This window comes from Taudactylus pleione, unplaced genomic scaffold (genome assembly GCF_031769625.1).
Source record: "Taudactylus pleione unplaced genomic scaffold, aTauple2 ptg000188l, whole genome shotgun sequence".
NCBI classification, from domain to species: domain Eukaryota; kingdom Metazoa; phylum Chordata; class Amphibia; order Anura; family Myobatrachidae; genus Taudactylus; species Taudactylus pleione.
This window is the reverse complement of record NW_028284590.1, coordinates 4571057-4595836: the sequence shown is the minus strand read 5'-3', so window position 1 is coordinate 4595836 and position 24780 is coordinate 4571057. Positions and strand designations below refer to the sequence as shown.

Sequence of the window (24780 nt, the reverse complement as noted above, 5' to 3'; positions counted from 1 at the left end):
GACGTGTCAGTGAACGCGTCAATGCGTGTTTAGTGAATATTCGTACGCAGACACCGCGCCCTAATAGGGCGTCGTAAATGTCGAAAGGTAGATGGTGCGCCGATGGCGGAATGTTTACAGCTGCCGGTAGAGTTGCACTGTCCATAAGCATTGAAAGTGGGAGTCTCAGAGCTTGCAGAGTCCATCATACTCTAGTACACAAGAGGAAGGCTGTAATTAGCATCTGCATCTTACCACCGCTGTGTATATGAAGGAGATCTGAGTGATATAATCTGGCATGGGGGGGATTGGGGCATATAAAGAGGGGGGCTTAAATCTGAGAAATAAAATGGTTGTAATCCTACTGCGGTTTTGGCACTCCTCTTGTCACGCTCCCTGTCCAGGAATCTGAAAATAAAAAGATGGTAGCCCTAATGAGCATGAATCTAGGGGCCTCTTTCTCCATGCAATTTTGCTGGGTGTTTCTGGGTGATAACTGGAAGCAGGGTCGGACAGGCCTGTGCGCAATCTCTGTGCGGGGGCCTCCCCCTCTGTCACCGGTGCATCCACCGAGACGAAGCTGGCACCGTGCTTACAGGAGGTAGATAGAAGCTGCATCAGCACATCGCGCAGCACCCCCTACTTTCTCTGCCCCTTCCCATCCCAACTGGGATCTCATTTACTGTTTGGCGGGCTGCGGGTAGGGGAGGGGGAGGCTAGATAATTGGCCTGTCGGTCTGAGGGTGAGTTTTATCAGACAGTGTTTGCCCAGCAATAGAGATGTACAAGACAGACTAGCAACTGCAGATCGACTGAGCACTCACCCGCACAGCCGTGTGGAAGCTCTTGCTTTGAGTATACTTGGTGCAGTTCACAATTCTCTAATTGTCACTGTATTATAATAATACTCTAATTGTCACTGTATTATAATAATACTGATAGAAAGTATATGAAGTATTAATATTTGAAGTAGGTGATAATTTTGCATCTGGCTAATTTTATACGTTAAATCACACACTATGGGGGAAATGTATCAAGCCTTGGGGGGTCTTTTTACTAAGCAGTGTTAGGAGACAGAGTGAAAAGTGATAAGAAAGTGATAAGGTGCCAGCCAATCAGCTCCCAACTGCCATCTCACAGGCTGTGTTTGAAAAATGACAGTTTGGAGCTGATTGGCTGGCACCTTATCACTTTCTTATCACTTTTCACTCTGTCTCCTGACACTGCTTAGTAAATAGACCCCTTGGAGAGGATAAAGTGAAGTTGCCCATAACAACCAATCAACTTCTACCTATTTTACAGAATGTTCATGAGAAATGCTAGCTGGAAGCTGGTTGGTTACTATGTTCAACCTCACTTAGATTCTGAGTGGTTGCTATGGGCCACTCATCCACTTTATCTCTCTCCAAAGCTTGATACATCTCCCCTTATGTAAATTAAGATAAAAAAACTCAACTCTGTGATGTCGTAACTGATTAAAATGTACCTGTCTACATTCCTCAGTGGAGGCAGCCATGTTGTTCATGAAAATGCAGCTTACGCATTCACAAAGCGTCTCACACCTCAGTGATATCACTTTGATCCAGTGAGCTCACAAAATGGCTGCTTCTACTTTGTACCAATAAGTACTGCACACTTTAGGAATGCTAACATATCCACACACATATGGGGGAGATGTATCAAGCCATGGAGAGAGATAAAGTGGATGGAGATAATGTACCAACCAATCAGCTCCTAACTGTCATTTTTCAAACACAGCCTGTGACATGGCAGTTAGGAGCTGATTGGCTGGTACATTATCTCCATTCAAGGCTTAGTAAATATACCCCAAAGTGGAGTAATTGCCCAAAGAATCCAATCAGCTTTTAACTGTAGAAATGGTTGATTGGTTGTTTTGTGCAAATTCTCCACTTTATCCTAGGCTCGATACATCTCCCCCATAATGTATTTGACAACCTCACTTTTATGTTATCACTCTACATATGCTTACTTCCTGACCTGACGACTCCATTAAGGGTATTTTGACTATAGTAATCTGTTGCTGCACCATGTACTGTTAGGTGTAAGTTCTGGACACTTTCAACAAGGAGCACTGTAACTCATGCCCAAAGTTCTCACAGCTTATACTGTAACTTCTTACCAGTCCCTTAGGGGGCGCTGTCTCTCAGGCTGTGCTCCCTACGCTATTAATGTCTTTCTGTCCTCCCTAGTGAGGTTGTTATTTTTTAAATAAGGTGTGGCTTGGGTGTGTATACATTACCGCTGCTCCGACACACTGTACCTCCAGCATCACCACACATATCTGCTTCACACACTGGATGATGGCGTCAGGAGTTCCTGAAATGGTTACCGCCCGCTCTGTGGAGTTGGGCAACATGTCTCCAGCCACCTGCACCTGGGCCCCTGTAGACTGTACAAGGAAGAATGCTAATATAGTATACTATATGACCAGGTCACATTATCGCATGCAGAGCCGCCATCAGGAGAGTAAGGGATGGAGCTGAACAAGCTGGCGGTATAAAGCTTAGTAACTCCGGAGCTCCTTCCACTGAGCTCTCAGGCGACACTCTGATGTTTCGTTGTTAATTGTAGCAGCTGTCAGTAACATACACTGTAACAAACAGCTATTATGGGTATGTGAATATAAGGACGACCGATTTATATGTTCTACTATATTTCCTTATACAGTCAGGTGCATAAATATTGGGACATTGACAGAATTTTCATATTTTGGCCTCTATTCATCACCACAATGGCTTTGAAATGAAACAAACAAGATGTGCTTTAACGGCAGACTTTCAGATTTAATTTGAGGGTAATTATTTCCAAATCAGGTGAACGGTGTAGGAATTACAACGGTTTCTATATGTGCCTCCCACTTTTTAAGGGGCCAAAAGTAATGGGACAAACTAAACAATCCTAAATCTAACTTTCACTTTTTAATACTTTGTTACAAATCCTTTGCAGGCAATTACAGCCTGAAGTCTGGAACACATAGACATCACCAGACGCTGGGTTTCATCCCTGGTGATGCTCTGCTATTGCTATTACTATAGTAAATACTTATTATTGTAGCTACATCTACGCCTACAGATGTGTCCACGCTCACCTTTCCCGCCGATGCGGCAAACATGCACACGCGTCGCGGCATTCAATTTGCAGTGTATGCCACAGTACGCCAGCTGTCGCTCTGTGCGATCCTATGGATCGCGGGAGAGAACAAGATGCACGCACCCATCCTAGGGCGTACGACTTGTGGCATACGTGCCGCGGAAATTCACAGCGGCGGCAAAGATGAGCGTGGACACATCTGTACGTGTAATTCATATCAACAAGCAGATATTATTGGGTCCTGAAGTTACACAATTGCAGAGAACCTTTTTCCTTTTCCATCTGTTTTTGAGGCCATCGCACAGGCCTATTGTTCCCTAGCAACTGAACCCCAGGTACCCGTCATGTACTAATTACATCATTTTGAGTATCTATTTAAATGTACTACATATAGCACCAGGAGCTTTTGTGATCAATTATGGCGTTTCCCTGTAGGGGACCCAAACTTTCTGATGGCTGCCCTGATTGCATATCTCCTTATGTTTTCGTGGCCTTAGCTAGCATGCCATTCTTTGCCCATACGTATAAGGTTGTGCTTTTTGATGCATTCTTAATTTATCATTTAAAAATAAATACGCAATAAGTAAGACCTGTTTTAATCGAATATTCTTCCTAATGCACTCACCTCTCTAATTTCCTTGATTTTAGAGCCGCCTTTTCCGATTAAGGAGCCGCACTGGCTCGCTGGTACTACAAGTCTTAACGTCACAGGTGGTTTGCTGGTTGCGGTGCTATTACTCATTGAGTTTATGATGTCCTGTGAAGAAAGGATAATTCTTACCCTATGTAACATTTCCAACAAGAGAACATAAATTCCTAAAAGTAATCCTCAGTGAAGGAGCTATACTGCCCTCTGCTGTAAACATGCCATCATTGCAAAGATTATGTAAAGTAAGACTTGGGACAGGTCAGTGGTCTCCAACGTTAATTGAGGTGTGAGCTACTTTAGAAAAATGAAACCTCCTGAAGAGCTACTAACATTGTAGAAAAAAATATCTGGTTAATAACCGAACAATTGAAGGTAATTTAATGAAAATGAGAAAAAAAATAAAATGTTTCATAGAAAATAAAAATGCATTTAATTATTACAGTGATATTGTTGGTAGTTTGTACATAAAATGTAAGCACATTTCACTGTTAATTTAAGGGCTCCAAGGAAGTATGTGCAGTAGAGGAGCAAAAGACATTGGCAGAGCTGGGCGGGACGGTGTAGACGCCGTGGGTGGAACCACGGGGGAAGCACGTCAGGTGATTGCTTTAGAGGCTGCGGCAGTCACCTGACGTTCTTCCCTGTGGCTCCACCCATGGCGTCAATGCCACGGGGGAGCACACATCAGAGGTCACTTCCTCCTACTTGACTCGGCAATACTGCAGCTTGGTGAGCTACCAAAATGAAGACTGCGAGCTACAGGTTGGAGACCACTGCCATAGGCTATGAGTTGGTATATCATAAAACCCATAGAATACTTGAGCAAAATATTTTAATATTAATTATATTTACACTGAAAAATAAATGAACAGTGTAAATTATTACTTTTTTTTTTTTTTTTTTTTTAACAAAAGTCCTGAATTTTTTTTGTAAGTGCTGACAATTTACAAAGGTCTCACGGCCTGATTCAGAGTTACATTCACACGTCTGCTCTGCAGGTGGATCTCGCAAATTTTTACAAACTGCGCATGCATCGGAAACATGCATACACAACTTGGAGCAACTACAGTGAGTGTAACTGGGTGGCAGTTGGGTGTTCACTCGCATTATGAGTGTGTTGTAGCTGTGTAGACAGAATTGCAGGCTATTCAAAGATGAGTGTACACAGAGGCCCTGATTCAGAGCCGGACGCTCTGACAGAGCGCTCGCTCTGAATCAGGGCTGTCCCTCCTACCTTTTGGAGCAGCCTCCTCACTATAGCGAGTGGCCAAAATGATGGTCGCGATGGTCAAGACCATCGTGACCATCGGGCTTGCGACGAGACCCTTGCGGTAGGGTCTCGCTGCCGCAAGCCCTGGAGTGCTTTCGGCTCTATCACAGCCGAGAGCACTCCCACTGACATCACTAGTGATGTCAGTGGGGCCGGCCCCAGACGGTAGGCGTTCCCATGGGAACGCCTCCGTCTGGGCAGCCATGCCCCCAGCACGCCCACCAAAGGGGGCGTGCTGCCAATCACCATCGACAGCACGCCCCCTTTGGTGCGAGACCCATAACGATGGCTTGGCCGTCGTTATTCGGGTCTCGCGCATGACGGAGCCGCCTCCGTCGTGTGCATGCGCACTTGGGCAACATCGACCCGCTTGCGAGCGCTCAGCGCTCACGAGCGGGTCTGAATTAGGCCCAGAGATCCTTCTGATTTCAAACAGATCACTTGCACCAAGGACAGGGCTTTGACTTTGTAGCGGTGCACCTTGATGATCCACCCCGCCAGGGGCGTATCTATAATGGGTGCAGGGTGTGCGGGGAACACGAGCCCTAGGGTCCAGGGGGCCCCGCACCGCACACCCTGCACCCATAATATTGCTTATCTCTCTGGAGTCCCACGTTGGCGCGGGGGACCGGCTCTGTAAAACTACTGAAAAATGGTTGCGGCGGCCATTTTCCCGTCGTTTGCGCATGCGCAGTACAGGGAAAATGGCCGCCGCGGCCATTTTCCCGGTGACCTGTGCAGACAGTATAGACTCTGGGCACACTCTAGTGCCCAGAGTCTATAACTCCGGCGCTGGCCACGCACAGCTCAGTGCGCTGCGGGGCGGAGAGGAGGGGGCTCGTGACGGAGACTGCACACGGGCCCCCTCCTCTCTAGAAACGCCCCTGCACCCCGCATACATCAAATTCTACATTCCTTACTATGAAATGAACGCCAAGTCAGAGAAACGCATCAAGGTGCTGCAATCCGAGCTCTGCTGCATGATTGCTCCGTACACAAGTCAGCTGAGAATGCCTTTGCATTGGAGGGGAATCATTCACTTACAACATGAGCATACAGGCCTTCCTCGCCTTACTCCTGGACCCCATCAGTCTACGATCAGACTGACTGTCTGCATTTCTACTGCAGCTATACGTAACTGTGGTTATCATTCTGTGAGACTACCTTGTTATGCTGGAACTTTCACTGTGCGGTAACTGGAACAGACGTACTTTCCTTGATCCTTACTGTATGCAAGTGTGAGTGTTTAGAGATGTGCCCTTATACTTCTTTGCTGCAGTTGCTTCAAAAAAGCCCCTCTCGGCGTGCCAGGACCCGTGAGACTCTGCTAGCACTGTGCGTCTTTTTTGGACGAAAATGCGTCTAAGTTGCAATGTGATGCTGCTAGGACGTACTAGGAGACTGCGCTGATTAATGCGACACTTGTATCTCTGTGAGCAACTGAGTCTCTGTGTCAATATACAAAGTTCTGTTGTGCTTGTGCAATCATGCAGCACACAGATATACAAACGTCTTCTATCAGATTACTCAGCACAGTCTCCTGGAGCGTCCTAGCTGCATCACACTATTGCAACTTAGAGCCGTATTCAATTAGAGCAGATTCGCGATACTTTTTCGCCTCCCAGACTTTTCGCCTACATCGCGTCTTTTGTAGGTGGAAAAGTATTGCGGCCATCCCCGCTTTAACCCGTATTCAATATGGATGTACGTGAAAATGGGACCCGGCGAAACTTGTTCAGGCGGAAAGTACTGTCAGATTTGGGGAAATCAGCCTGACACCCCCCAAAAGATGCTCTAAAATGGGGGTTCACTATGGTTACCCCCGATTTGGCTTGCTGAAGGTATTTGGTGTTTTTAAAAAAGCTGCTAAATAGCGTTTTTGCATACGTGGTGCAGAATAGTATTCAGGAGTATTTTTCCCAGAAAATAAGTCATCCCAGCAAATTTGGGGTACTTGAAAATGGGGGTCAGCGTATTTAAAAGTTGCTAAAGTTGAAAAAATCATGAAAAATGCACCTGCCTCAAGCACCTGCAATCAAAAAAATACTTGGGGCATACTTGGGGACCCCCCCCCCCCAGAGTCAAGTTCGCTAGTTTTTAACTTTGTCCCCCAACATTTTTTTTTTCCGCCCCCAAATTCAAAGTAATTTTTTGTGGTGTCCTTAAGTGTTTTTTAAAACAATTTTGACACAGTTTACCTTTGGGGGACTGTCTGAAGGCTGCACTGGGGTACCCGCAATGTTGCACCCCAAAACCCCAATTCTGCACTTTTTTCCGCCTGATACTCATAGGCGAAACTTTTTCACCTATTACATTGCATTGATGGCAAGTCTTTCAAATTGAATACGGAGTAGTACCCAAACAGGCAAAAATGACGTCATCGGCGAAAAATTTTCGCCAAAAACACGCGAAAATTACTTTTTGCTTCAAATTGAATACGGCCCTTAGATGCATTTTAAGCAAAAATAAACACCCAACGCTAACAGAGTTTCACGAGACTTGGCGGCTCACTCACGCTGCACAGCGTTTTGAGGCTAGATGTATGAGGACACATCTGTATATATATATATTTCCCCCATGCACTTTTTTTTTGCGTGGGTCTACTCCCACAATCCAGAGACATACTTGTAGGTTCATTTTGCCACTGACGATAAAAGAAAAAAATGAACCCTAGTGTGTGTCTGTGTGGTAAGGAATAATATAGATTGTAAGCTCCACTGGGACAGGGACTGCTGTGAATGACTAAAATATTCCATGTAATGCGCGGTTTCATGTGTAAGAGTCATACATAACTGTTACTAAATACCTGCAACACTTTTGGCAGCAGCAATGGGTAGATGCCTCTGATACAGAACTTAATCTCTCACCTCTTCAAACTTATAAGCGATCATGGCAAAGGCCTTGAAAATAGCATCTGTTGGTCCGGTGATGGTAACAATCCTCTCTGGACAATTCCCTTCTGAAATGTTTATTCGAGCTCCACTCTAGGTGGTAAAAATAGACAATTTCAGTGACCCAAGACATAAGGAAATGATGGTGATCAGTGATAACAGAGGGAGGAGCCACTGAGTCTCTGCCAATCACAGCATTAGCTGCCAATCTCTCAGGATCCAATAGCAAAGCCTTCATTTTATTATCAATGTCACACACAGTACTGGACCTGTATATCTGTCCTGTCACATCTCTCATGTTGCACCTAGCTTCTGGAATGCTCTCCCTTGCTTTATACGGCTGTAACAAAGCTTTGAAGGGTACTGCATTTCCTGAATGTTCTGTTTTCCATCTCTCTACCCACGTGCTGATGCAGAGCTAATTGTATACCTATTGGTGGAGCACATCTTGCGTGTTCTTGCACAGGGCTTGTACCAAATCTAAGTGTAGAAATATGGGCAATGCACAGTCATAAACATTTTGATGGAATCAGTATGAAATACCGACAGCTGAATAGCCGCCGGTTCTTATCCCGACGCCGGAAGCCCGATGAAGACATATCCCGACAGGGGCACGTAAGTACCCTAACCCTCCACTCTCGCCCCCCCTCACCCTAACCCTCCCTTAGTGTTGGCTAACCCTAACTTCCCTGGAGGGTGTCTAACACTAACCCCACCTTCCCACTACCTAAACCTAACCCTCCCGGGGGGTGCCTATCCCTATCCTCCCCCCCAGGGGGGTATAACCCTAACCCCCCCCTCCCCCTAGCCTAACCCCCCTGGGGGTGCCTAACCCTAACCACCTCTCCCCCTAGCCTAACCCCCCCGGGGTGTGCCTAAACCTAAATCCCCCTGGGGATGCCTAAATCTATCTCTCACCCTCCCCATCGCCCCTAAGAGCTAACTATCCCCGCTTACCTTCGTTCAGAATGCTGCCCGTCGGGATTCGTCATCGGGCTAAAGATAGGCGTCGGAATTTTGACACCTATCTTTAGTCCTGGGTCGGCCTTCCACTGTCGGCATTCCGGGCAGCGGTAATGTAACTACATCCAATTTTGATGGCATCTACACTTCCAGCTGAATAGGGGTAACTGGGCTGTAGTGGAGAATACTCACAACTAGCGTAGAGACGCCCACTGCCTCCCACTACCGCTATCTCACATCCGTAATACCTTGCAGTCCTGCGTATACATCAGTAACATCGAGTACCATCGGCCCCTCACACAGAATTACAGCAGCCCTGACCTTACTTAGAAATTGCTAACCTCGTTGCATGCAGTAAGCACTCAAGCTGCGCATACAATTGTAATGGCTAATTTATGCACGCCCATGCAACCAGGGGCATGCCTGAGTTTCACCAACCACCCCCCCGTCACCACTCCCAAACGCTCACTGCCTGTGAATCATTCTGCGATGGCTCGCCGTGGTCTCCGTGATCGCAGTGCGATCGCAGTGGTGCCTTCGCACACTGCGATGAATAAGTATGCGCAGTGCGCAACAATCTGCCAACTGCATGCGCTGTTGTAGTTGCGATCCTTAGTTAATCAGGCCCACAGTACAGGAACAACTTACCTGGCCCATAAAATCCACATCACCCTCTTTAAACTATTTTCCCTAATTTTGTATGTTCTCCATAGTTATCCCAGAGCACTATTGTGTGTCCGATTCCCAATTCTCCACCTTATGCACTGATATAGGTAGCCGGTGTATTGCTTATATTTGCCATAGTACAGTGCTTTCTGCTTCACTTCTTTGTTTTCTATTATAGACACCTGTGACAAAGGCGTCATTCCATCTGTATCAAATCATGTTCTATTGCAATCCTATAATGTATGTGATCAATCCTGTATTGTATGTGATCAATTGGTAGCACGGTTGGTGTAAAGGTTAGCATTACTACCTCACAGCACTGAGGTCCTGGATTCCCGACATGGCCCTGACTGTGTGGAGTTTGTATGTTCTCCCCATACTTGCGTGGGTTTCCTCCGGGTACTCTGGTATCCTGCCACACTCTAAAAATATACTGCTAGGTTAATTGGCTCCTGACAATAATTAACCTGTGTGTGTGTACATGTGGTAGGGCACAGGTACTCAATCTCGGTCCTCAGGACCCCAAACAGTGCATGTTTTCCAGGTCTCCTCACAGAATCACAAGTGAAATAATTAGCTCCACCTGTGGATCTTTTAAAATGTGTCATTGAGTAATGAATACACCTGTGCTCCTATGGAATCGGTATGTAATACCGCCGGCCGCATGGCCGGCAGTTCGAATCCCGGCAGCGTCAGGCCGACAGAGGAAGGGATCCCGGCAGCGGGAGCCCGACAGCGCTGGAAATCCTGATCGTCTCCAGTTAAGTACTAACTAACCTAACCTACCCCCCTAACCCTAACCCTCCCTTAGAGGTGCCTAACCCTAACCTCCCCCCCAAGTGCCTAACCCTAATCACCCCACTAAGTGCCTAAACCTAACCCCCCCCTTCCCCGCTGCCTAAACCTAAGTCCCCCGGGGGGGTGCCTAACCCTAACCTCCCCCCGGGGGTGCCTAACCCTAACCCTCCCTCCCCCTAGCCTAACCGTAACCTCCCGGGGGGGTGCCTAACCCTAATCACCCCCCCCGGGAGCCCTAAACCTAACCCCCCCCACGCGGCTGTCCGCTCACGGCGCCTGGCATTCCTTCGATCGGGATGCCGGGCGCCGGTCTCCCGGCATTCGGTAAAATGAGCGGCGTCTACATCTAGACGGCGGTCATTTCACCCTCGCCGGGATATGACAGCCGGGAAGCCAGCTGTCGGTATAATGTCAGCCGATTGCATACCGCTCCTACTGGGTGACCTGGAAAACGTGAACTGTGTGGGGTCCTGAGGACCGAGTTTGAGAACCACTGTGGTAGGGAATATAGATTGCAAGCTCCACTTGCTGTCAGTAATGTGTTACTGTACCTGTATTACATAACTCCTGTGCTGCCACTTACCTCTTCCCGCATCTTCTTTACAGTTTCTCCTTTCTATATAAGAGAAGAAAAAAAGGTATAGTGTAATTTTATTGGTCACTAGCAAAACTGAACCAGTCGCTGCCTGGTGTGAAATGATCATTTTGTATTTTTAGACAGTCGAAGTAGCAACATTGTTACCTGTCTGGATGCCTGTGTGTTTGTGCACAACTGCGTGTTTCTTATTGTAGGTTTAAAAGCAAAGTTTATTTTTTTATATTTTGTAGAATATTGCATACAAGCATGTAGGTTTATTAGTGTGTACATGTCAGTGTGTTACATATATATGTTATATTACTCTGTGTGCATGTAGGTTTATTAGTACGTATATATGTCAGTGTTACATATATATGTTATATTACTCTGTGTGCATGTAGGCTTATTAGTACGTATATGTCAGTGTGTTACATATATATGTTATATTACTCTGTGTGCATGTAGGTTTATTAGTGCGTATATGTCAGTGTGTTACATATATATGTTATATTACTCTGTGTGCATGTAGGTTTATTAGTGCGTATATGTCAGTGTGTTACATATATGTTATATTACTCTGTGTGCATGTAGGTTTATTAGTGCGTATATGTCAGTGTGTTACATATATGTTATATTACTCTGTGTGCATGTAGGTTTATTAGTGTGTATATGTCAGTGTGTTACATATATATGTTATATTACTCTGTGTGCATGTAGGTTTATTAGTGTGTATATGTCAGTGTGTTACATATATATGTTATATTACTCTGTGTGCATGTAGGTTTATTAGTGTGTACATGTCAGTGTGTTACATATATATGTTATATTACTCTGTGTGCATGTAGGATTATTAGTGTGTATATGTCAGTGTGTTACATATATATGTTATATTACTCTGTGTGCATGTAGGATTATTAGTGTGTATATGTCAGTGTGTTACATATATATGTTATATTACTCTGTGTGCATGTAGGTTTATTAGTGCGTATATGTCAGTGTGTTACATATATATAATATATTACTCTGTGTGCATGTAGGTTTATTAGTGTGTATATGTCAGTGTGTTACATATATATGTTATATTACTCTGTGTGCATGTAGGTTTATTAGTGCGTATATGTCAGTGTGTTACATATATATGTTATATTACTCTGTGTGCATGTAGGTTTATTAGTGCGTATATGTCAGTGTGTTACATATATATGTTATATTACTCTGTGTGCATGTAGGTTTATTAGTGCGTATATGTCAGTGTGTTACATATATGTTATATTACTCTGTGTGCATGTAGGTTTATTAGTGTGTATATGTCAGTGTGTTACATATATATGTTATATTACTCTGTGTGCATGTAGGTTTATTAGTGTGTATATGTCAGTGTGTTACATATATATGTTATATTACTCTGTGTGCATGTAGGTTTATTAGTGTGTATATGTCAGTGTGTTACATATATATGTTATATTACTCTGTGTGCATGTAGGTTTATTAGTGTGTACATGTCAGTGTGTTACATATATATGTTATATTACTCTGTGTGCATGTAGGATTATTAGTGTGTATATGTCAGTGTGTTACATATATATGTTATATTACTCTGTGTGCATGTAGGATTATTAGTGTGTATATGTCAGTGTGTTACATATATATGTTATATTACTCTGTGTGCATGTAGGTTTATTAGTGCGTATATGTCAGTGTGTTACATATATATAATATATTACTCTGTGTGCATGTAGGTTTATTAGTGTGTATATGTCAGTGTGTTACATATATATGTTATATTACTCTGTGTGCATGTAGGTTTATTAGTGTGTATATGTCAGTGTGTTACATATATATGTTATATTACTCTGTGCGCATGTAGGTTTATTAGTGTGTATATGTCAGTGTGTTACATATATATGTTATATTACTCTGTGTGCATGTAGGTTTATTAGTGTGTATACTGTATGTCAGTGTGTTACATATACATGTTATATTACTCTGTGTGCATGTAGGTTTATTAGTGTGTATACTGTATGTCAATGTGTTACATATATATGTTATATTACTCTGTGTGCATGTAGGTTTATTAGTGCGTATATGTCAGCGTGTTACATATATAAGTTATATTACTCTGTGTGCATGTAGGTTTATTAGTGTGTATATGTCAGTGTGTTACATATATATGTTATATTACTCTGTGTGCATGTAGGTTTATTAGTGTATACATGTCAGTGTGTTACATATATATGATATATTACTCTGCGTGCATCACAATTCTATAATTGTGAAGTTAAATATTAATAAATAACGCTGTGTGCGCAGGCGGAATAGATTTAAGCCCTACTTGACTACTCTCCTGCGAAGGTACAGGAGGCTGCTCGTAGGCCGCCCGCTTCCTGATACAGTGGGCGATCTGGGTGGCCGATGATGCGATTATATTCCTCATGGTCCCGCCCCTCAATTTACAATGAAGGTAATCGCAGCATTGCATAGTGGGTGGAGGCGGGGTCTGAGCGTGACATTCCGCCCACTTGACAGCACCACGCCCCCACTGCATTGCCGACCACTTCAGCAGGGAGCAGCCCAAAAGTCGGTAACTTAGATTTAGGCACAGGTAACGCAACAATGGGTGAAATTAGACACACAATTATGTGGGAATGTGCATTTTTAGATGCATTTCAATGTAATAAAGAGAACATTTAAAGTAGCTTGGGTGTCTGTTGCTATAGTGCCATTTTGTATCTGCCATCCTGGCAATCTCATTCTACAGAGTGGCAGCACATATATGCTCTTATGGTTAAAATGTTTTAAGCAGCATTAGAACCCCACCAGCATTATGCCGTCACATTAAGTTGTGTATATCCTAAACCAGGCTGTTTTTGCCTTTTAACTAATTGTGGCTTTAAATCTAATGACTAACTTGCAGGTATCGCGCCGGCTCCCGCAAATCGCGTGCTATTACATTTGTCCCTATGTCAGGTAAGGTGCCTATACACTAGGCAACATTTTACAGGATCCGCCCAATTCCGGTGCATCGGAAAGAGAGATCGTATAAAATATGTCCTAATCGTGAGTGTCCACTCACGATCACGCTGCCGATGCACGTACCCGCTGGTCGTACATCGCATCTTCAGATCTTGCCTGCTGCAGGCAAGATCTGACAATCTCAGTCACGATGCACTGGAAATAGTAAGGATGCACAATAGATTGTGGGTCAATTTGGATAGTTTTTAACACCAAATCATGCCCACGACTGCCGGGGAGCTGCTGCGGAGAGTTCAAGGGAAAACCGACCACGATATCGCATCGTGACCACATCGCCTAGTGTGTAGACAGCTTTAGAGGGGGAGCTGTTTCTTTTATCCGTGTGTAGCAAAACCATTTTCCACCACAAGATGGCAGATGAGCTGCATATAAGTATACCTTATCTTTCCAGTGTATACGTGTACAATTCGTTATGTGTTTGTATCAGAGTTTAACAAAATATTAATGCTGCACTCCAGCAGGCTCTTACCTTCCCAATTATGCTGCCTACCTCCTGAGGGAAAAAAATGCATACATTTAATGCCAAGCTTTACAAAAAGTACAATTCCACTACAAATGAATACAGTAATAACACAATAACAACAACAACAAAAAATCAAATCTATCAGAATGTCGACACCAGAATTTCGACCGGTTCTGATTGTTCACAGTCAGAATGTCGATATGGCCATGTCGAAGTTTTTGGTGTCTACGTGTTAAATGTCACCATTCTGAATGTGTCGACATTTTAACCATGTCGACCTTCATACATTTCTACAAATTGATTGTCAACCAAAATTCCACGTCAAACTTCTAAATGCTGACAAGCCAGGCCACACCTGATAAACGCTGCTCATACTTCCAGCGAGTAACCACGGTCATCCTACAGACTGTTTTGCACTACGCTCAGGAAAACAAGTGAGAAAGGATTATGCATTAGGTCCATGGCACAAGGCCCCATCTGGTGCTGCGTGCGAGTGTCAGCCCATCAAGCTCCTTAGCAATACATATTTTAATTCAAATGTACTAACTTTAAAATAAAAAACATATTAGGCTTAATGTAAAAATGTGCAACAATCCTGGGAGCAGAACAAATTTAGGAGTCAGTAGTCTATTCGAGGGGACACTAAGGGGTATATTGACTGTACTAAAGGTCAATTTTAATCGATTTAAAATCTATGAAATCTGTGATTTAGCCCCAGAAACTCAACATCGATGTAGATTGATTTTAAATCAAGTAAAATCGACCTTTAGTGTATATACCCCTAAGAAACATAACAAGGTTGAGTTGAATGCAGATGGAAGGGGAGGATGGGTAGCCGACGGTTCAAATGCTGAGACAGTGGCAGTCCGAACAGTCAGAAACCCGACGGCGGCTGTAAGGATGCTATCCCTACCCCTCTCCCCCCCTAACCCCCTCTCCAGTGGTGCCTAACCCCCCTAGGGTGTGCCTAACCCTACCCCCCTCCGGTGGTACCTAACCCTATGCCCCCCTTCCCGCACCCTAAACCTAACCCTCCCAGGGTGGTGCCTAACTGTAACCGCCCACCGATGGTGTCTAACCCTCCCGCCCGCAACCTGACCCTAACCCTCCCCGGGGGTGCCTAACCCTAAGTCCTAAAACTAACCCTCCTCCCCTAAGGGCTAAACCTAACCCTCCCCCCCGTGGCTAACTCTTACTTGGCTCCGCCGTCTTACGATCAGGGTGCCGGCTGCCGGGATTCCAACAGCGGCATCCTGATCCCTAAGGGGGTTGCGGCATCTGCATTTTGCCGGCCAGCGGAATTCCATCATTGGTATATCGACGGCCAGCATCCCGTCCATCGGCAATGTAACTACATACCGTCAGGAACATGAAAGTGAATTGGAGGGAAGGAGGAACAGCACCATCTAGTGGTTAATGCCCTACAGTATTTGACAAATGGTATGTTAACAAAGACAGTGGAGAAAGCAATGTTGGGGCGTACTTGGCTACTATTGAAAAAGCATTTCAGGGAGACTGTGAAAGTAACACCTATGAGCGTGGTGGTAAAGTGGGCGTGTACTGATGATGATCCCATCTGAATGTATATATCTAGGATTTATTTATTTTTTTATAAGTATAAAACAGCTCCATAATGAGGAAAATTTGCCATCAGGGAGATTGCTAGACTCTTCAGGGAGTCAGGGAGATTACTACTATTTCAGGGAGTCTCCCTGACATTCAGGGAGAGTTGGCAAGTATGTGTTGGGGACTATACAATATTCATTTGTAAGGACATAAGTTCCTAGTGAATTGATTCATTGCATTGTAATGAATACTGGTTTAGCCCATAACGTGACTGCCTCCACTGTATATATAATTAAATGCACAACATTATAACTGGTATTCACTACCGGTAACAGCAGAAGGTGCTGTCTGATTCGCTTACCTTGCCATGCATTAGAAGGCGAATTGTCAAGGTGACATTTAAACCTCCTTCCGACACTTTGGATTCCATGTTCTAAGTGCAGGAATGACAGTGAGGCACCTGTATAAACACATATAATATGTACAAAAGCAAATTAATACAATGATATAGAGTTATTCTAAATAATCTTCAAAGTGGGAAATGTGCACAACTGTATTATGTGAATTAAACCCATGATGGGAACTATTATTTTGGGAAATACAAGTAATGACTAAGAAGAAGATATTAAATGTATCCTAATTCCAATGTCCCATTATCGAAGAGCAGCATGAACAGCAGCCGTACATGGCCGAGATGCTAATATAATTCAGGGACGCCAGGCTGCCGAAGGAATAAAGTGGTAGGGGACAATGATCACATATTGAGATAAGGGACAGGTAGTATCAGACATAGGTCATCTGGGCAGGAACAATGCGCTGTGGGCCTGATTCGGCATTGTAGGCTTGCGCCATTGCAATTGTGTCTGTGTATGCAGCTGCTGTGTGAAAATATTTTTTGCATACGGGATCGCAGTCGCAGGGTGTGAGATGCCCCCGAAACAGTCGCCACACGCCAGCGCCTTTTGCCGCATCCCCCCGTTATCTCTCTTTACATCAGGGCCACAACTAGGGGGGGGGCTAGAGGTGCACATGCACCGGGTGCTGGAATGCAGGGGGTAATAAAGGGATGACTCACGGTGGCTTGGGGGCTGGAGAGTCAGAAAATGGCCATCCAAAAATGGCCGCCACCAAGGAGAAGACAGATGCTAGTGGTCCTTACTGGACCTCTAGTGTCAGGCCAGCGCAAGTGCCGGGAGAAGATACTGAAAGCTGCATCTTCTTCCGTGAAACCCCCTGGCAATGAGCATGAAACCCCCTGGCAACAAGCATGAATCCCCCTGGCAACGAGCATGAATCCCCCTGGCAACGAGCATGAATCCCCCTGGCAACGAGCATGAAACCCCCTGGCAACGAGCATGAAACCCCTGACAACGAGCAGGTAATTTTAAAGTAATTAGAAGCCTTACTGTGGGGCATACAATGGTGTTGGGCAAATATGTAAGTGGCACTTTGGTAATAGGCATTATAGTGTGTGGCATAATGTGTAATGGGCATTATTGTGTGTGGAATAATGTAAGTCTCTATACCAGGGACGTTTGACTAGTGCACTGCCTTATGGAGGAGCAAGGACAAAATCCAGGTACGGGAAAGGAGGGGGCGCAAAATTGCTACCTTGCACAGGGTGACATATATCCTAGTTTCGGCCCTGTTTACATGCCAACAGTAAAGCATCCTGAGACCATTCAGGTGTGGGATAGCTTCTCAGCCAAGGGAGTGGGCTCACTCACAATTTTGCCTAAGAACACAGCCATGAATAAAGAATGGTACCAAAACATCCTCCAAGAGCAACTTCTCCCAACCATCCAAGAACAGTTTGGTGATGAACAATGCCTTTTCCAGCATGATGGAGCACCTTGCCATAAGGCAAAAGTGATAACTAAGTGGCTCGGGGACCAAAACATCGAAATGGGCCAGGAAACTCTCCAGACCTTAATCCCAACTTGTGGTCAATCCTCAAGAGGCGGGTGGACAAACAATAACCCACAAATTCTGACACTCCAAGCATTGATTAGGCAAGAATGGGCGGCCATCAGTCAGTATGTGGCCCAGAATTTGAGTGACAGCATGCCAGGGCGAATTGCAGAGGTCTTGCAAATATTGACTCTTTGCATAAACTTAATGTAATTGTCAATAAAAGCCTCTGACACTTATGAAATGCTTGTAAATTACAAGCATTTCATAAGTGTCAGAGGCTTGTAATATTACTTCAGTATACCACAGTAACATCTGACAAAAAGGTATAAAAACACTGAAGCAGCAAACTTTATGAAAACCAATACTTGTGCCATTCTCAAATCTTTTGGCCATGGCTGTACACGCTCAGTCATCACTTTGCATACAATGGATCATTTACCAGGCTGGACCAATAACAGGCCTCCTAACATCCCACATGGTCAGAGACGGACAAGTAGGAGTGTGATACAAATACTTTTTTTCGTGTTATTAAAATTACGTTGTTACTTTTGAAAATATACATCATATGTGATGAAAACTAAAGCTCGATAATACACAGCTACAGTACTAAACACCACAATGTATAATATAAAATATCTATTATGATATAAAATGTGTAACAGCAAATGTTTCAGGCTGGCACCTCCTAGAGCAGATAGTTTGGTCTTAGATGCAGCCATGGCGAGATATTGGAGCTTCCCAAAGTGCTCCAGAGGGTATATAGGAGAGACAATCCCCGGCACTTTCTGTGACACAACCAATATATAGGGAAACGGTATGAAATACAGATGGCTGAATAGCTGCCGGTTCTCATACCGACGCCGGAAGCCCGATGACAACATATCCCGTCAGGGGCACGGAAGTATCCTAACACTCCCCTCACTCCCCCCTCACCCTAACCCTCCCTTAGTGGTGCCTAACCCTAAACTCCCTGGGGGGGGGGTGCCTAACCCCCCCCCCCCTGGTGGTGCCTATCCCTAACCCCACCGTCCAACAACCTAAACCTAACTCTAACCTCCCCCCGGGGGTACAAAACCCTAACCTCCCTACCCCTAGCCTAACCCTCCCGAGGGGGTACCTTACCTTAAGTCCCCCCCTGGGATGCCTAAATCTAACCCCCCCCCCAAGAATTAACTATCCCCGCTTACCTTCTTTTGGGATGCCGGCCGTCGGGATCTCGAAGCCTGTCTTTAGTCCCGGGTCAGCCTTCCACTGTTGGGATTCCGAAGGCCGGCATTCCAGGTGGCGGTAAGGTCATTACATCCCATATATAGGCATAGGGTCTTACTTCTCCGGGATATAACACTGTTTCTTATTTTGACATTAATGTTGTGAAATAAAAAAAAAGAAACCTTTGTTGAACTAACTGAAGACTAGTGAACATTGTTTACCCGCAATCAGTTCAATTTATATGAGTAACAAGAATGTTCCATAGTTAATTTGGATTTATTACCCCTATACATTGGTTGTGTTGGGGTTTGTCTGTCCTATAATATAAAATGTGCCAGATAAAGTCAACTTAGGAGCCAGAAGGACAGTATTGACAGCGAATTAAGAATTCATTCATACAGAACCTGCACATCTGACCACAACGAAAAACAAAAGCTGATTCTGCACAAAAAAAGGTACAAATTTCCCTTTAAATAAACTTTGTCTGCATTTCGTTTTTTTTAAGTAACCCATCGATTGTACCCTCTTTTGATGGAGAACTCTCAGAATACACAGGCCTGCCGCCAGTTTGCAGCCGAGCGCCACCAGCACGGACAGCCAGGAGCAGAGAGAGCAATTAGCACAGGCTGGGAGAACTCAACCAGAGGTTCAGACTCCCCCACCCACTCCTGCAAATTCTCACCCACCCCCATCCTAATCGCTGAAGCAGCTCTGGGGGCTTGTGTTCTCCAGCACTGACAAATCTCAGCTCTCACGGCTGCCATTGCTGCCGACACATGGCTGCAATGTTCTGTGATAAGGATGGACATTGGAAACCGATGGTTGGCAACCACTGATGTTCCCGCAATTAATGTCTGAAACACAGCTCATTTGCGCAGGCGTGAAGCTCCGGCTTCTACTGCGCATGTGCATGGTTTATCCATTGATGGCATATAGTCATTACAAGGCAAGTTCCAATGGCAGCATAGCTACCATTCCTACTCTGCAATGGCCATCCCTACCCTGTAAGGGCTGGGTAGATCTGATGAAGGTGTTCATAAATAGCAGGTGCGACTGGCGGCCGCGGCAAGGAACTTAAGATAGGCGGCGAAATACCGATGCATATCGTAAACCCGACAACAGAACGCTGAAGGATGCCAGCCCGAATGAGGTAAGCCTGGGGCACCCTTAGCATTAGCCGCAGGGAGGGGGTGTTAGGTTTAGGGAGCGTAGCGATGTTAGTGTTAGGTTTGGGGGGAGAGAGTTATGGTTAGGCACCCCCAGGGGGAGGTTAGGGTTAGGCACTAGGGGGGAGGTTAGGGTTAGGCAGCCCCCGGGAGGGTTAGGTTTAGGGTGCGGTAAGGGGGGTTAGGGTTAGGCATTAGGAACGGTTAGGGTTAGGCACTAGGGGGGGAGGTTGGGGTTAGGCACTAGGGGGAGAGATTTGGGTTAGGCACTAGGGGGGAGGTTAGGGTTAGAGTGTTCACTCTAGATGCAGGGTGCTGATCAGTGAGGGGGGCAATTTTTAATTTTAAAGGGCAACATTTTAGATTGGATGATCGCTACAGCTCCTGTAGCTGTAGCGAAACCTTACGTCTAAAATTTGCCCTTTAGAATTAAAATATGCCTTCCTCACTGATCAGCACCCTGCACCTAGAGTGAACACTAGCGTTAGGCATTAGGGGCGGAGGTTAGGGTTAGGCACTAGGGGGGGAGGTTAGGGCACTGGGGGGGAGGTTAGGGTTAGGCACAAGGGGGGAGGTTAGGGTTATGCACTAGGGGGGGAGGTTAGGGTTATGCACTGGGGGGAGGTTAGGGTTATGCACTGGGGGGAGGTTAGGGTTAGGCACTAGGGGGGAGGTTAGGGTTAGGCACTGGGGGGGAGGTTAGGGTTATGCACTAGGAGGGGAGATTAGGGTTATGCACTAGGGGGGGAGGTTAGGGTTAGGCACTAGGGGGGAGGTTAGGGTTAGGCACTAGGGGGGGAGATTAGGGTTAGGCACTAGGGGGGGAGGTTAGGGTTAGGCCCTAGAGGGGAGGTTAGGGTTAGGCACTGGGGGGGAGGTTAGGGTTATGCACTAGGGGGGAGGTTAGGGTTATGCACTAGGGGCGGGGTTAGGGTTAGGCACTGGGGGGGAGGTTAGGGTAATGCACTAGGGGGGGAGGTTAGGGTTAGGCACGGGGGGAGGTTAGGGTTAGGCACTAGGGGGGGAAATTAGGGTTATGCACTAGGGGGGGAGGTTAGAGTTAGGCACTAGGGGGGGAGATTAGGGTTAGGCACTAGGGGGGAGGTTAGGGTTAGGCACTAGGGGGGAGGTTAGGGTTAGGCACTGGGGGGGGAGGTTAGGGTTAGGCACTGGGGGGAGGTTAGGGTTATGCACTAGGGGGGGAGATTAGGGTTAGGCACGGGGGGGCGGTTAGGGTTAGGCACTGGGGGGGAGTTTAGGGTTAGGCACTAGGGGGGAGGTTAGGGTTAGGCACTGGGGGGGGTTAGGGTTAGGTACTAGGGGGGAGGTTAGGGTTATGCACTAGGGGGGGAGGTTAGGGTTAGGCACTGGGGGGGAGGTTAGGGTTAGACATTAGAGGGGGAGGTTAGGGTTAGGCACAGGGGGGGAGGTTAGGGTTAGGCATTAGAGGGGGAGGTTAGGGTTAGGCACTAGGGGGGAGGTTAGGCACTGGGGGGAGCTTAGGGTTAGGCACTAGGGGGGAGGTTAGGGTTAGGCACTGGGGGGGGAGGTTAGGGTTAGGCACTAGGGGGGGAGGTTAGGGTTAGGCACTAGGGGGGGAGGTTAGGGTTAGGCACTGGGGGGGAGATTAGGGTTAGGTACTTCATATCCATTCCGTCCAAAGATGTAGAACACCTTTAAATGGCAATAAAACACAATGGAGGCTTTTTACAATAAAGTAGAGTATGTAGTAACTCATTGTAACCAATCTGCAACTACTGTAGCTCTGTTCCATCTAGTGCAAAGTTAAACAATGAAAGCTGGTGACAGTGTGCGCGTTTGCTGCTGGTCAGGTTACATTAGTTACCAGTGGACTCATTCTGGAAACTTGCGCAGTATCAGCAGACAGATGCCTAGACAGACAAACAAAGGGACAGACTGGCACAAGCACTCAGAAGTATACATTTATCGCCTAAATGTAAATGTTTCGTTATCATAGCTGTAACAGAACATACAGTAATCGGTAGGAGAAACACAGACCTAACATTACATCCAGCACACCACATGCTGACAAATACACAATTAATTCCCATGTCTGTGTAAATGTTTCCAATTGACTGAAAAAGTGGGTCATGTGCTGGAGCGGCGCGATCTTCCAGGGTTATTGGATTAATCACGCTTCATGCCCCCTGTACTGTCGGGAACACTAGTCTTTTCTTACCCATCGGAGAATGGCCCGAGATGTACACAGTGACCTGCACCTAAAGTCACACATCCAAGTACTGTCCTAGATTGGCTGTGTCATGCACTTATACAATAGAGACGGGGATACGAGACCGTGGTGACATCTAATGCACTTACAGCAGTGGCCTTAGTTACTGTCTCTAAGACCCTTTGTCCTCTAGATCACCGACAATTGTACATAAACAGTTCCATATAACAGATAATAAGCAATACGATATCTAAATAATTTCAAAAACACTTTATGAAACTGGCAGCAAACGCAGATTTATTAAGGACTCACAAAGATCAACAGTTTTATGTCCAAAATCACAAAGCAACTCCAATGTATGGCATGATGAATAAACGACTGTACGATTAACGTGACAAAATGAAGTGGCATACGTCTCCTATATAAGGTAAGCTCGCTTTCCCATATTTGTAAACGTCAACTGACGTTCGCAATCTTGGTCAAATCCCCAAGTGTACGGTAATGCAGAATATATATTCCCACTTCATAAATAAGTAATTGTGACAAATCGTTCTATGTAGTCTCTACCATGATCTCCGGATCAGAGCAGATGCTGGGTTAGTGCAGTGCAATAGAGAGACTACAGCTTACATGATGCATAATTCAGTGAGCACAGTTCTCAGAGACTCTTCCCTGATAAGACTAACGATGGACATAATGACAAGAGGGGGGGAGGGGTTGGAGCTAATTACACTCATAAACTGGGGGAATTCTTACATACGTCTGTGATCATGGCACGTGGAATATTTATTCTGTTTTCTAATTATCATATGCATTTGCCTCTCCATAGCCAATTGATGAATCTACGCAAGTCAGTGGGCGATACACCAACCATAAGACGGCAGGATATTAAAACATTGAGGGGTCTAGTTACTAAGCAGTGTTAGGAGACAGAGTGAAAAGTGATAAGTCAGTGATAAGGTGCCAGCCAATCAGCTCCCAACTGCCATTTTCAAACACAGCCTGTGAGATGACAGTTGGGAGCTGATTGGCTGGCACCTTATCACTTTCTACTCTGTCTCCTCACACTGCTTAGTAAATAGACCCCTTGGAGAAGATAAAGTGAAGTTGCCCATAGCAACCAATCAACTTCTACCTATTTTACAGAATATTCATGAGAAATGCCAACTGGAAGCTGATTGGTTACTATGTTCAACTTCACTTAGATGCTGACTGGTTGCTATGGGCCACTCATCCACTTTATCTCTCTCCAGAGCTTGATACATCTCCCTTTATGTAAATTAAGATAAAATAAACTCAACTCTGTGACCTCGTAACTGATTAAAATTTACCTGTCTACATTCCTCAGTGGAGGCAGCCATGTTGCTCATGAAAAATGCAGCTTACGCATTTACTAAGCAGTGTTAGGAGACAGAGTGAAAAGTGGTAAGAAAGTGATGAGGTGCCAGCCAACTAACTATCAACTGTTATTTTCAAACACAGCCTGTGAGATGGCAGTTGGGAGCTGATTGGCTGGCCCCTTATCACTTTCTTATCACTTTTCACTCTGTCTCCTAACACTGCTTAGTAACTAGACCCCTTATTCATTTAAAGGACATTTAAACCCTAAAAGTGCACTCATTATATGAATGACAAATTGATATAATATGAACCGTACCCTGATTTTCTACTGTAGCTTTGTGTAAATGTAGAAATATAGAGAAATAGGCCGGTTACTGAAAGGTAATAGTGAGGCTTGTTACGAAGTAACAACAAGGTTATAATAAAATGCTGAACTATGGGGGGAATTCAATTATACATAAAAAGCGAAAACTTAATGTCTTTTGTCTGTTCGCTCCCTTTTTTTGCCCTAACCTATTACAAAAGACGCGAAAACACATTCCTGCGAAAACTGCACATGGTGAAACCCGCGAAAAGTACAACACGTTTTGGAGAAATCAGTCTGTACCAGGCTTGCCTACCCTCCCGATTTTCGGGTGCCGCTCCCGGCCCCCCGGAAAGGCAGGCAAGCCTCCCGGAAGTCCCTGACCCTCCCTACCTCCCTCCTGAAACAACTAGAAACCCCCGCAGCGGGGGGGCCGGTGACGCGATTCGCGCTGAATCACATCATCGTGGCCCCGCCCCCTGCTTCACAACACTGAAAATAACGGCATTGTGAAGAGGGGGCGGGGCCACGATGACGCGATCATGTGGCCCCGCCCCCGGCTCCACCCCCAATGGGAAAAACCTGACCAGCCGCGCCCCGGCTCCGCCCCCAATGGCCAGCCCCGCCCCCCGCTGTTAGCCGACAATCAGCTCCATCCCGGAAGGCTGGAGCTGATTGTCGGCAAGTAT

At 45.6% G+C, this 24780-nt stretch overlaps 1 protein-coding gene across 9 annotated transcripts in view; it reads right to left on the bottom strand.

Annotated features, from left to right (window-relative positions):
- The window catches only part of PCBP3 (poly(rC) binding protein 3), a 72826-nt gene that overhangs the window by 26461 nt on the left and 21585 nt on the right, over nt 1–24780 (bottom strand). For 5 of the 9 annotated variants that reach the window (XM_088476376.1, XM_088476375.1, XM_088476380.1 and 2 more), the window contains exons 3-8: nt 16328–16426; nt 14407–14430; nt 10911–10943; nt 7877–7993; nt 3716–3847; nt 2240–2389 (exon numbers count right to left, since the gene is read on the bottom strand). In XM_088476376.1, coding sequence (XP_088332502.1) covers nt 2240–2389; nt 3716–3847; nt 7877–7993; nt 10911–10943; nt 14407–14430; nt 16328–16396 — 525 coding nt within the window. In that variant the 5' untranslated portion in view covers nt 16397–16426. The remainder of the gene's footprint in view (nt 1–2239; nt 2390–3715; nt 3848–7876; nt 7994–10910; nt 10944–14406; nt 14431–16327; nt 16427–24780) is intronic. The other 4 variants (XM_088476378.1, XM_088476383.1, XM_088476379.1 and 1 more) reach the window with 1 other exon arrangement.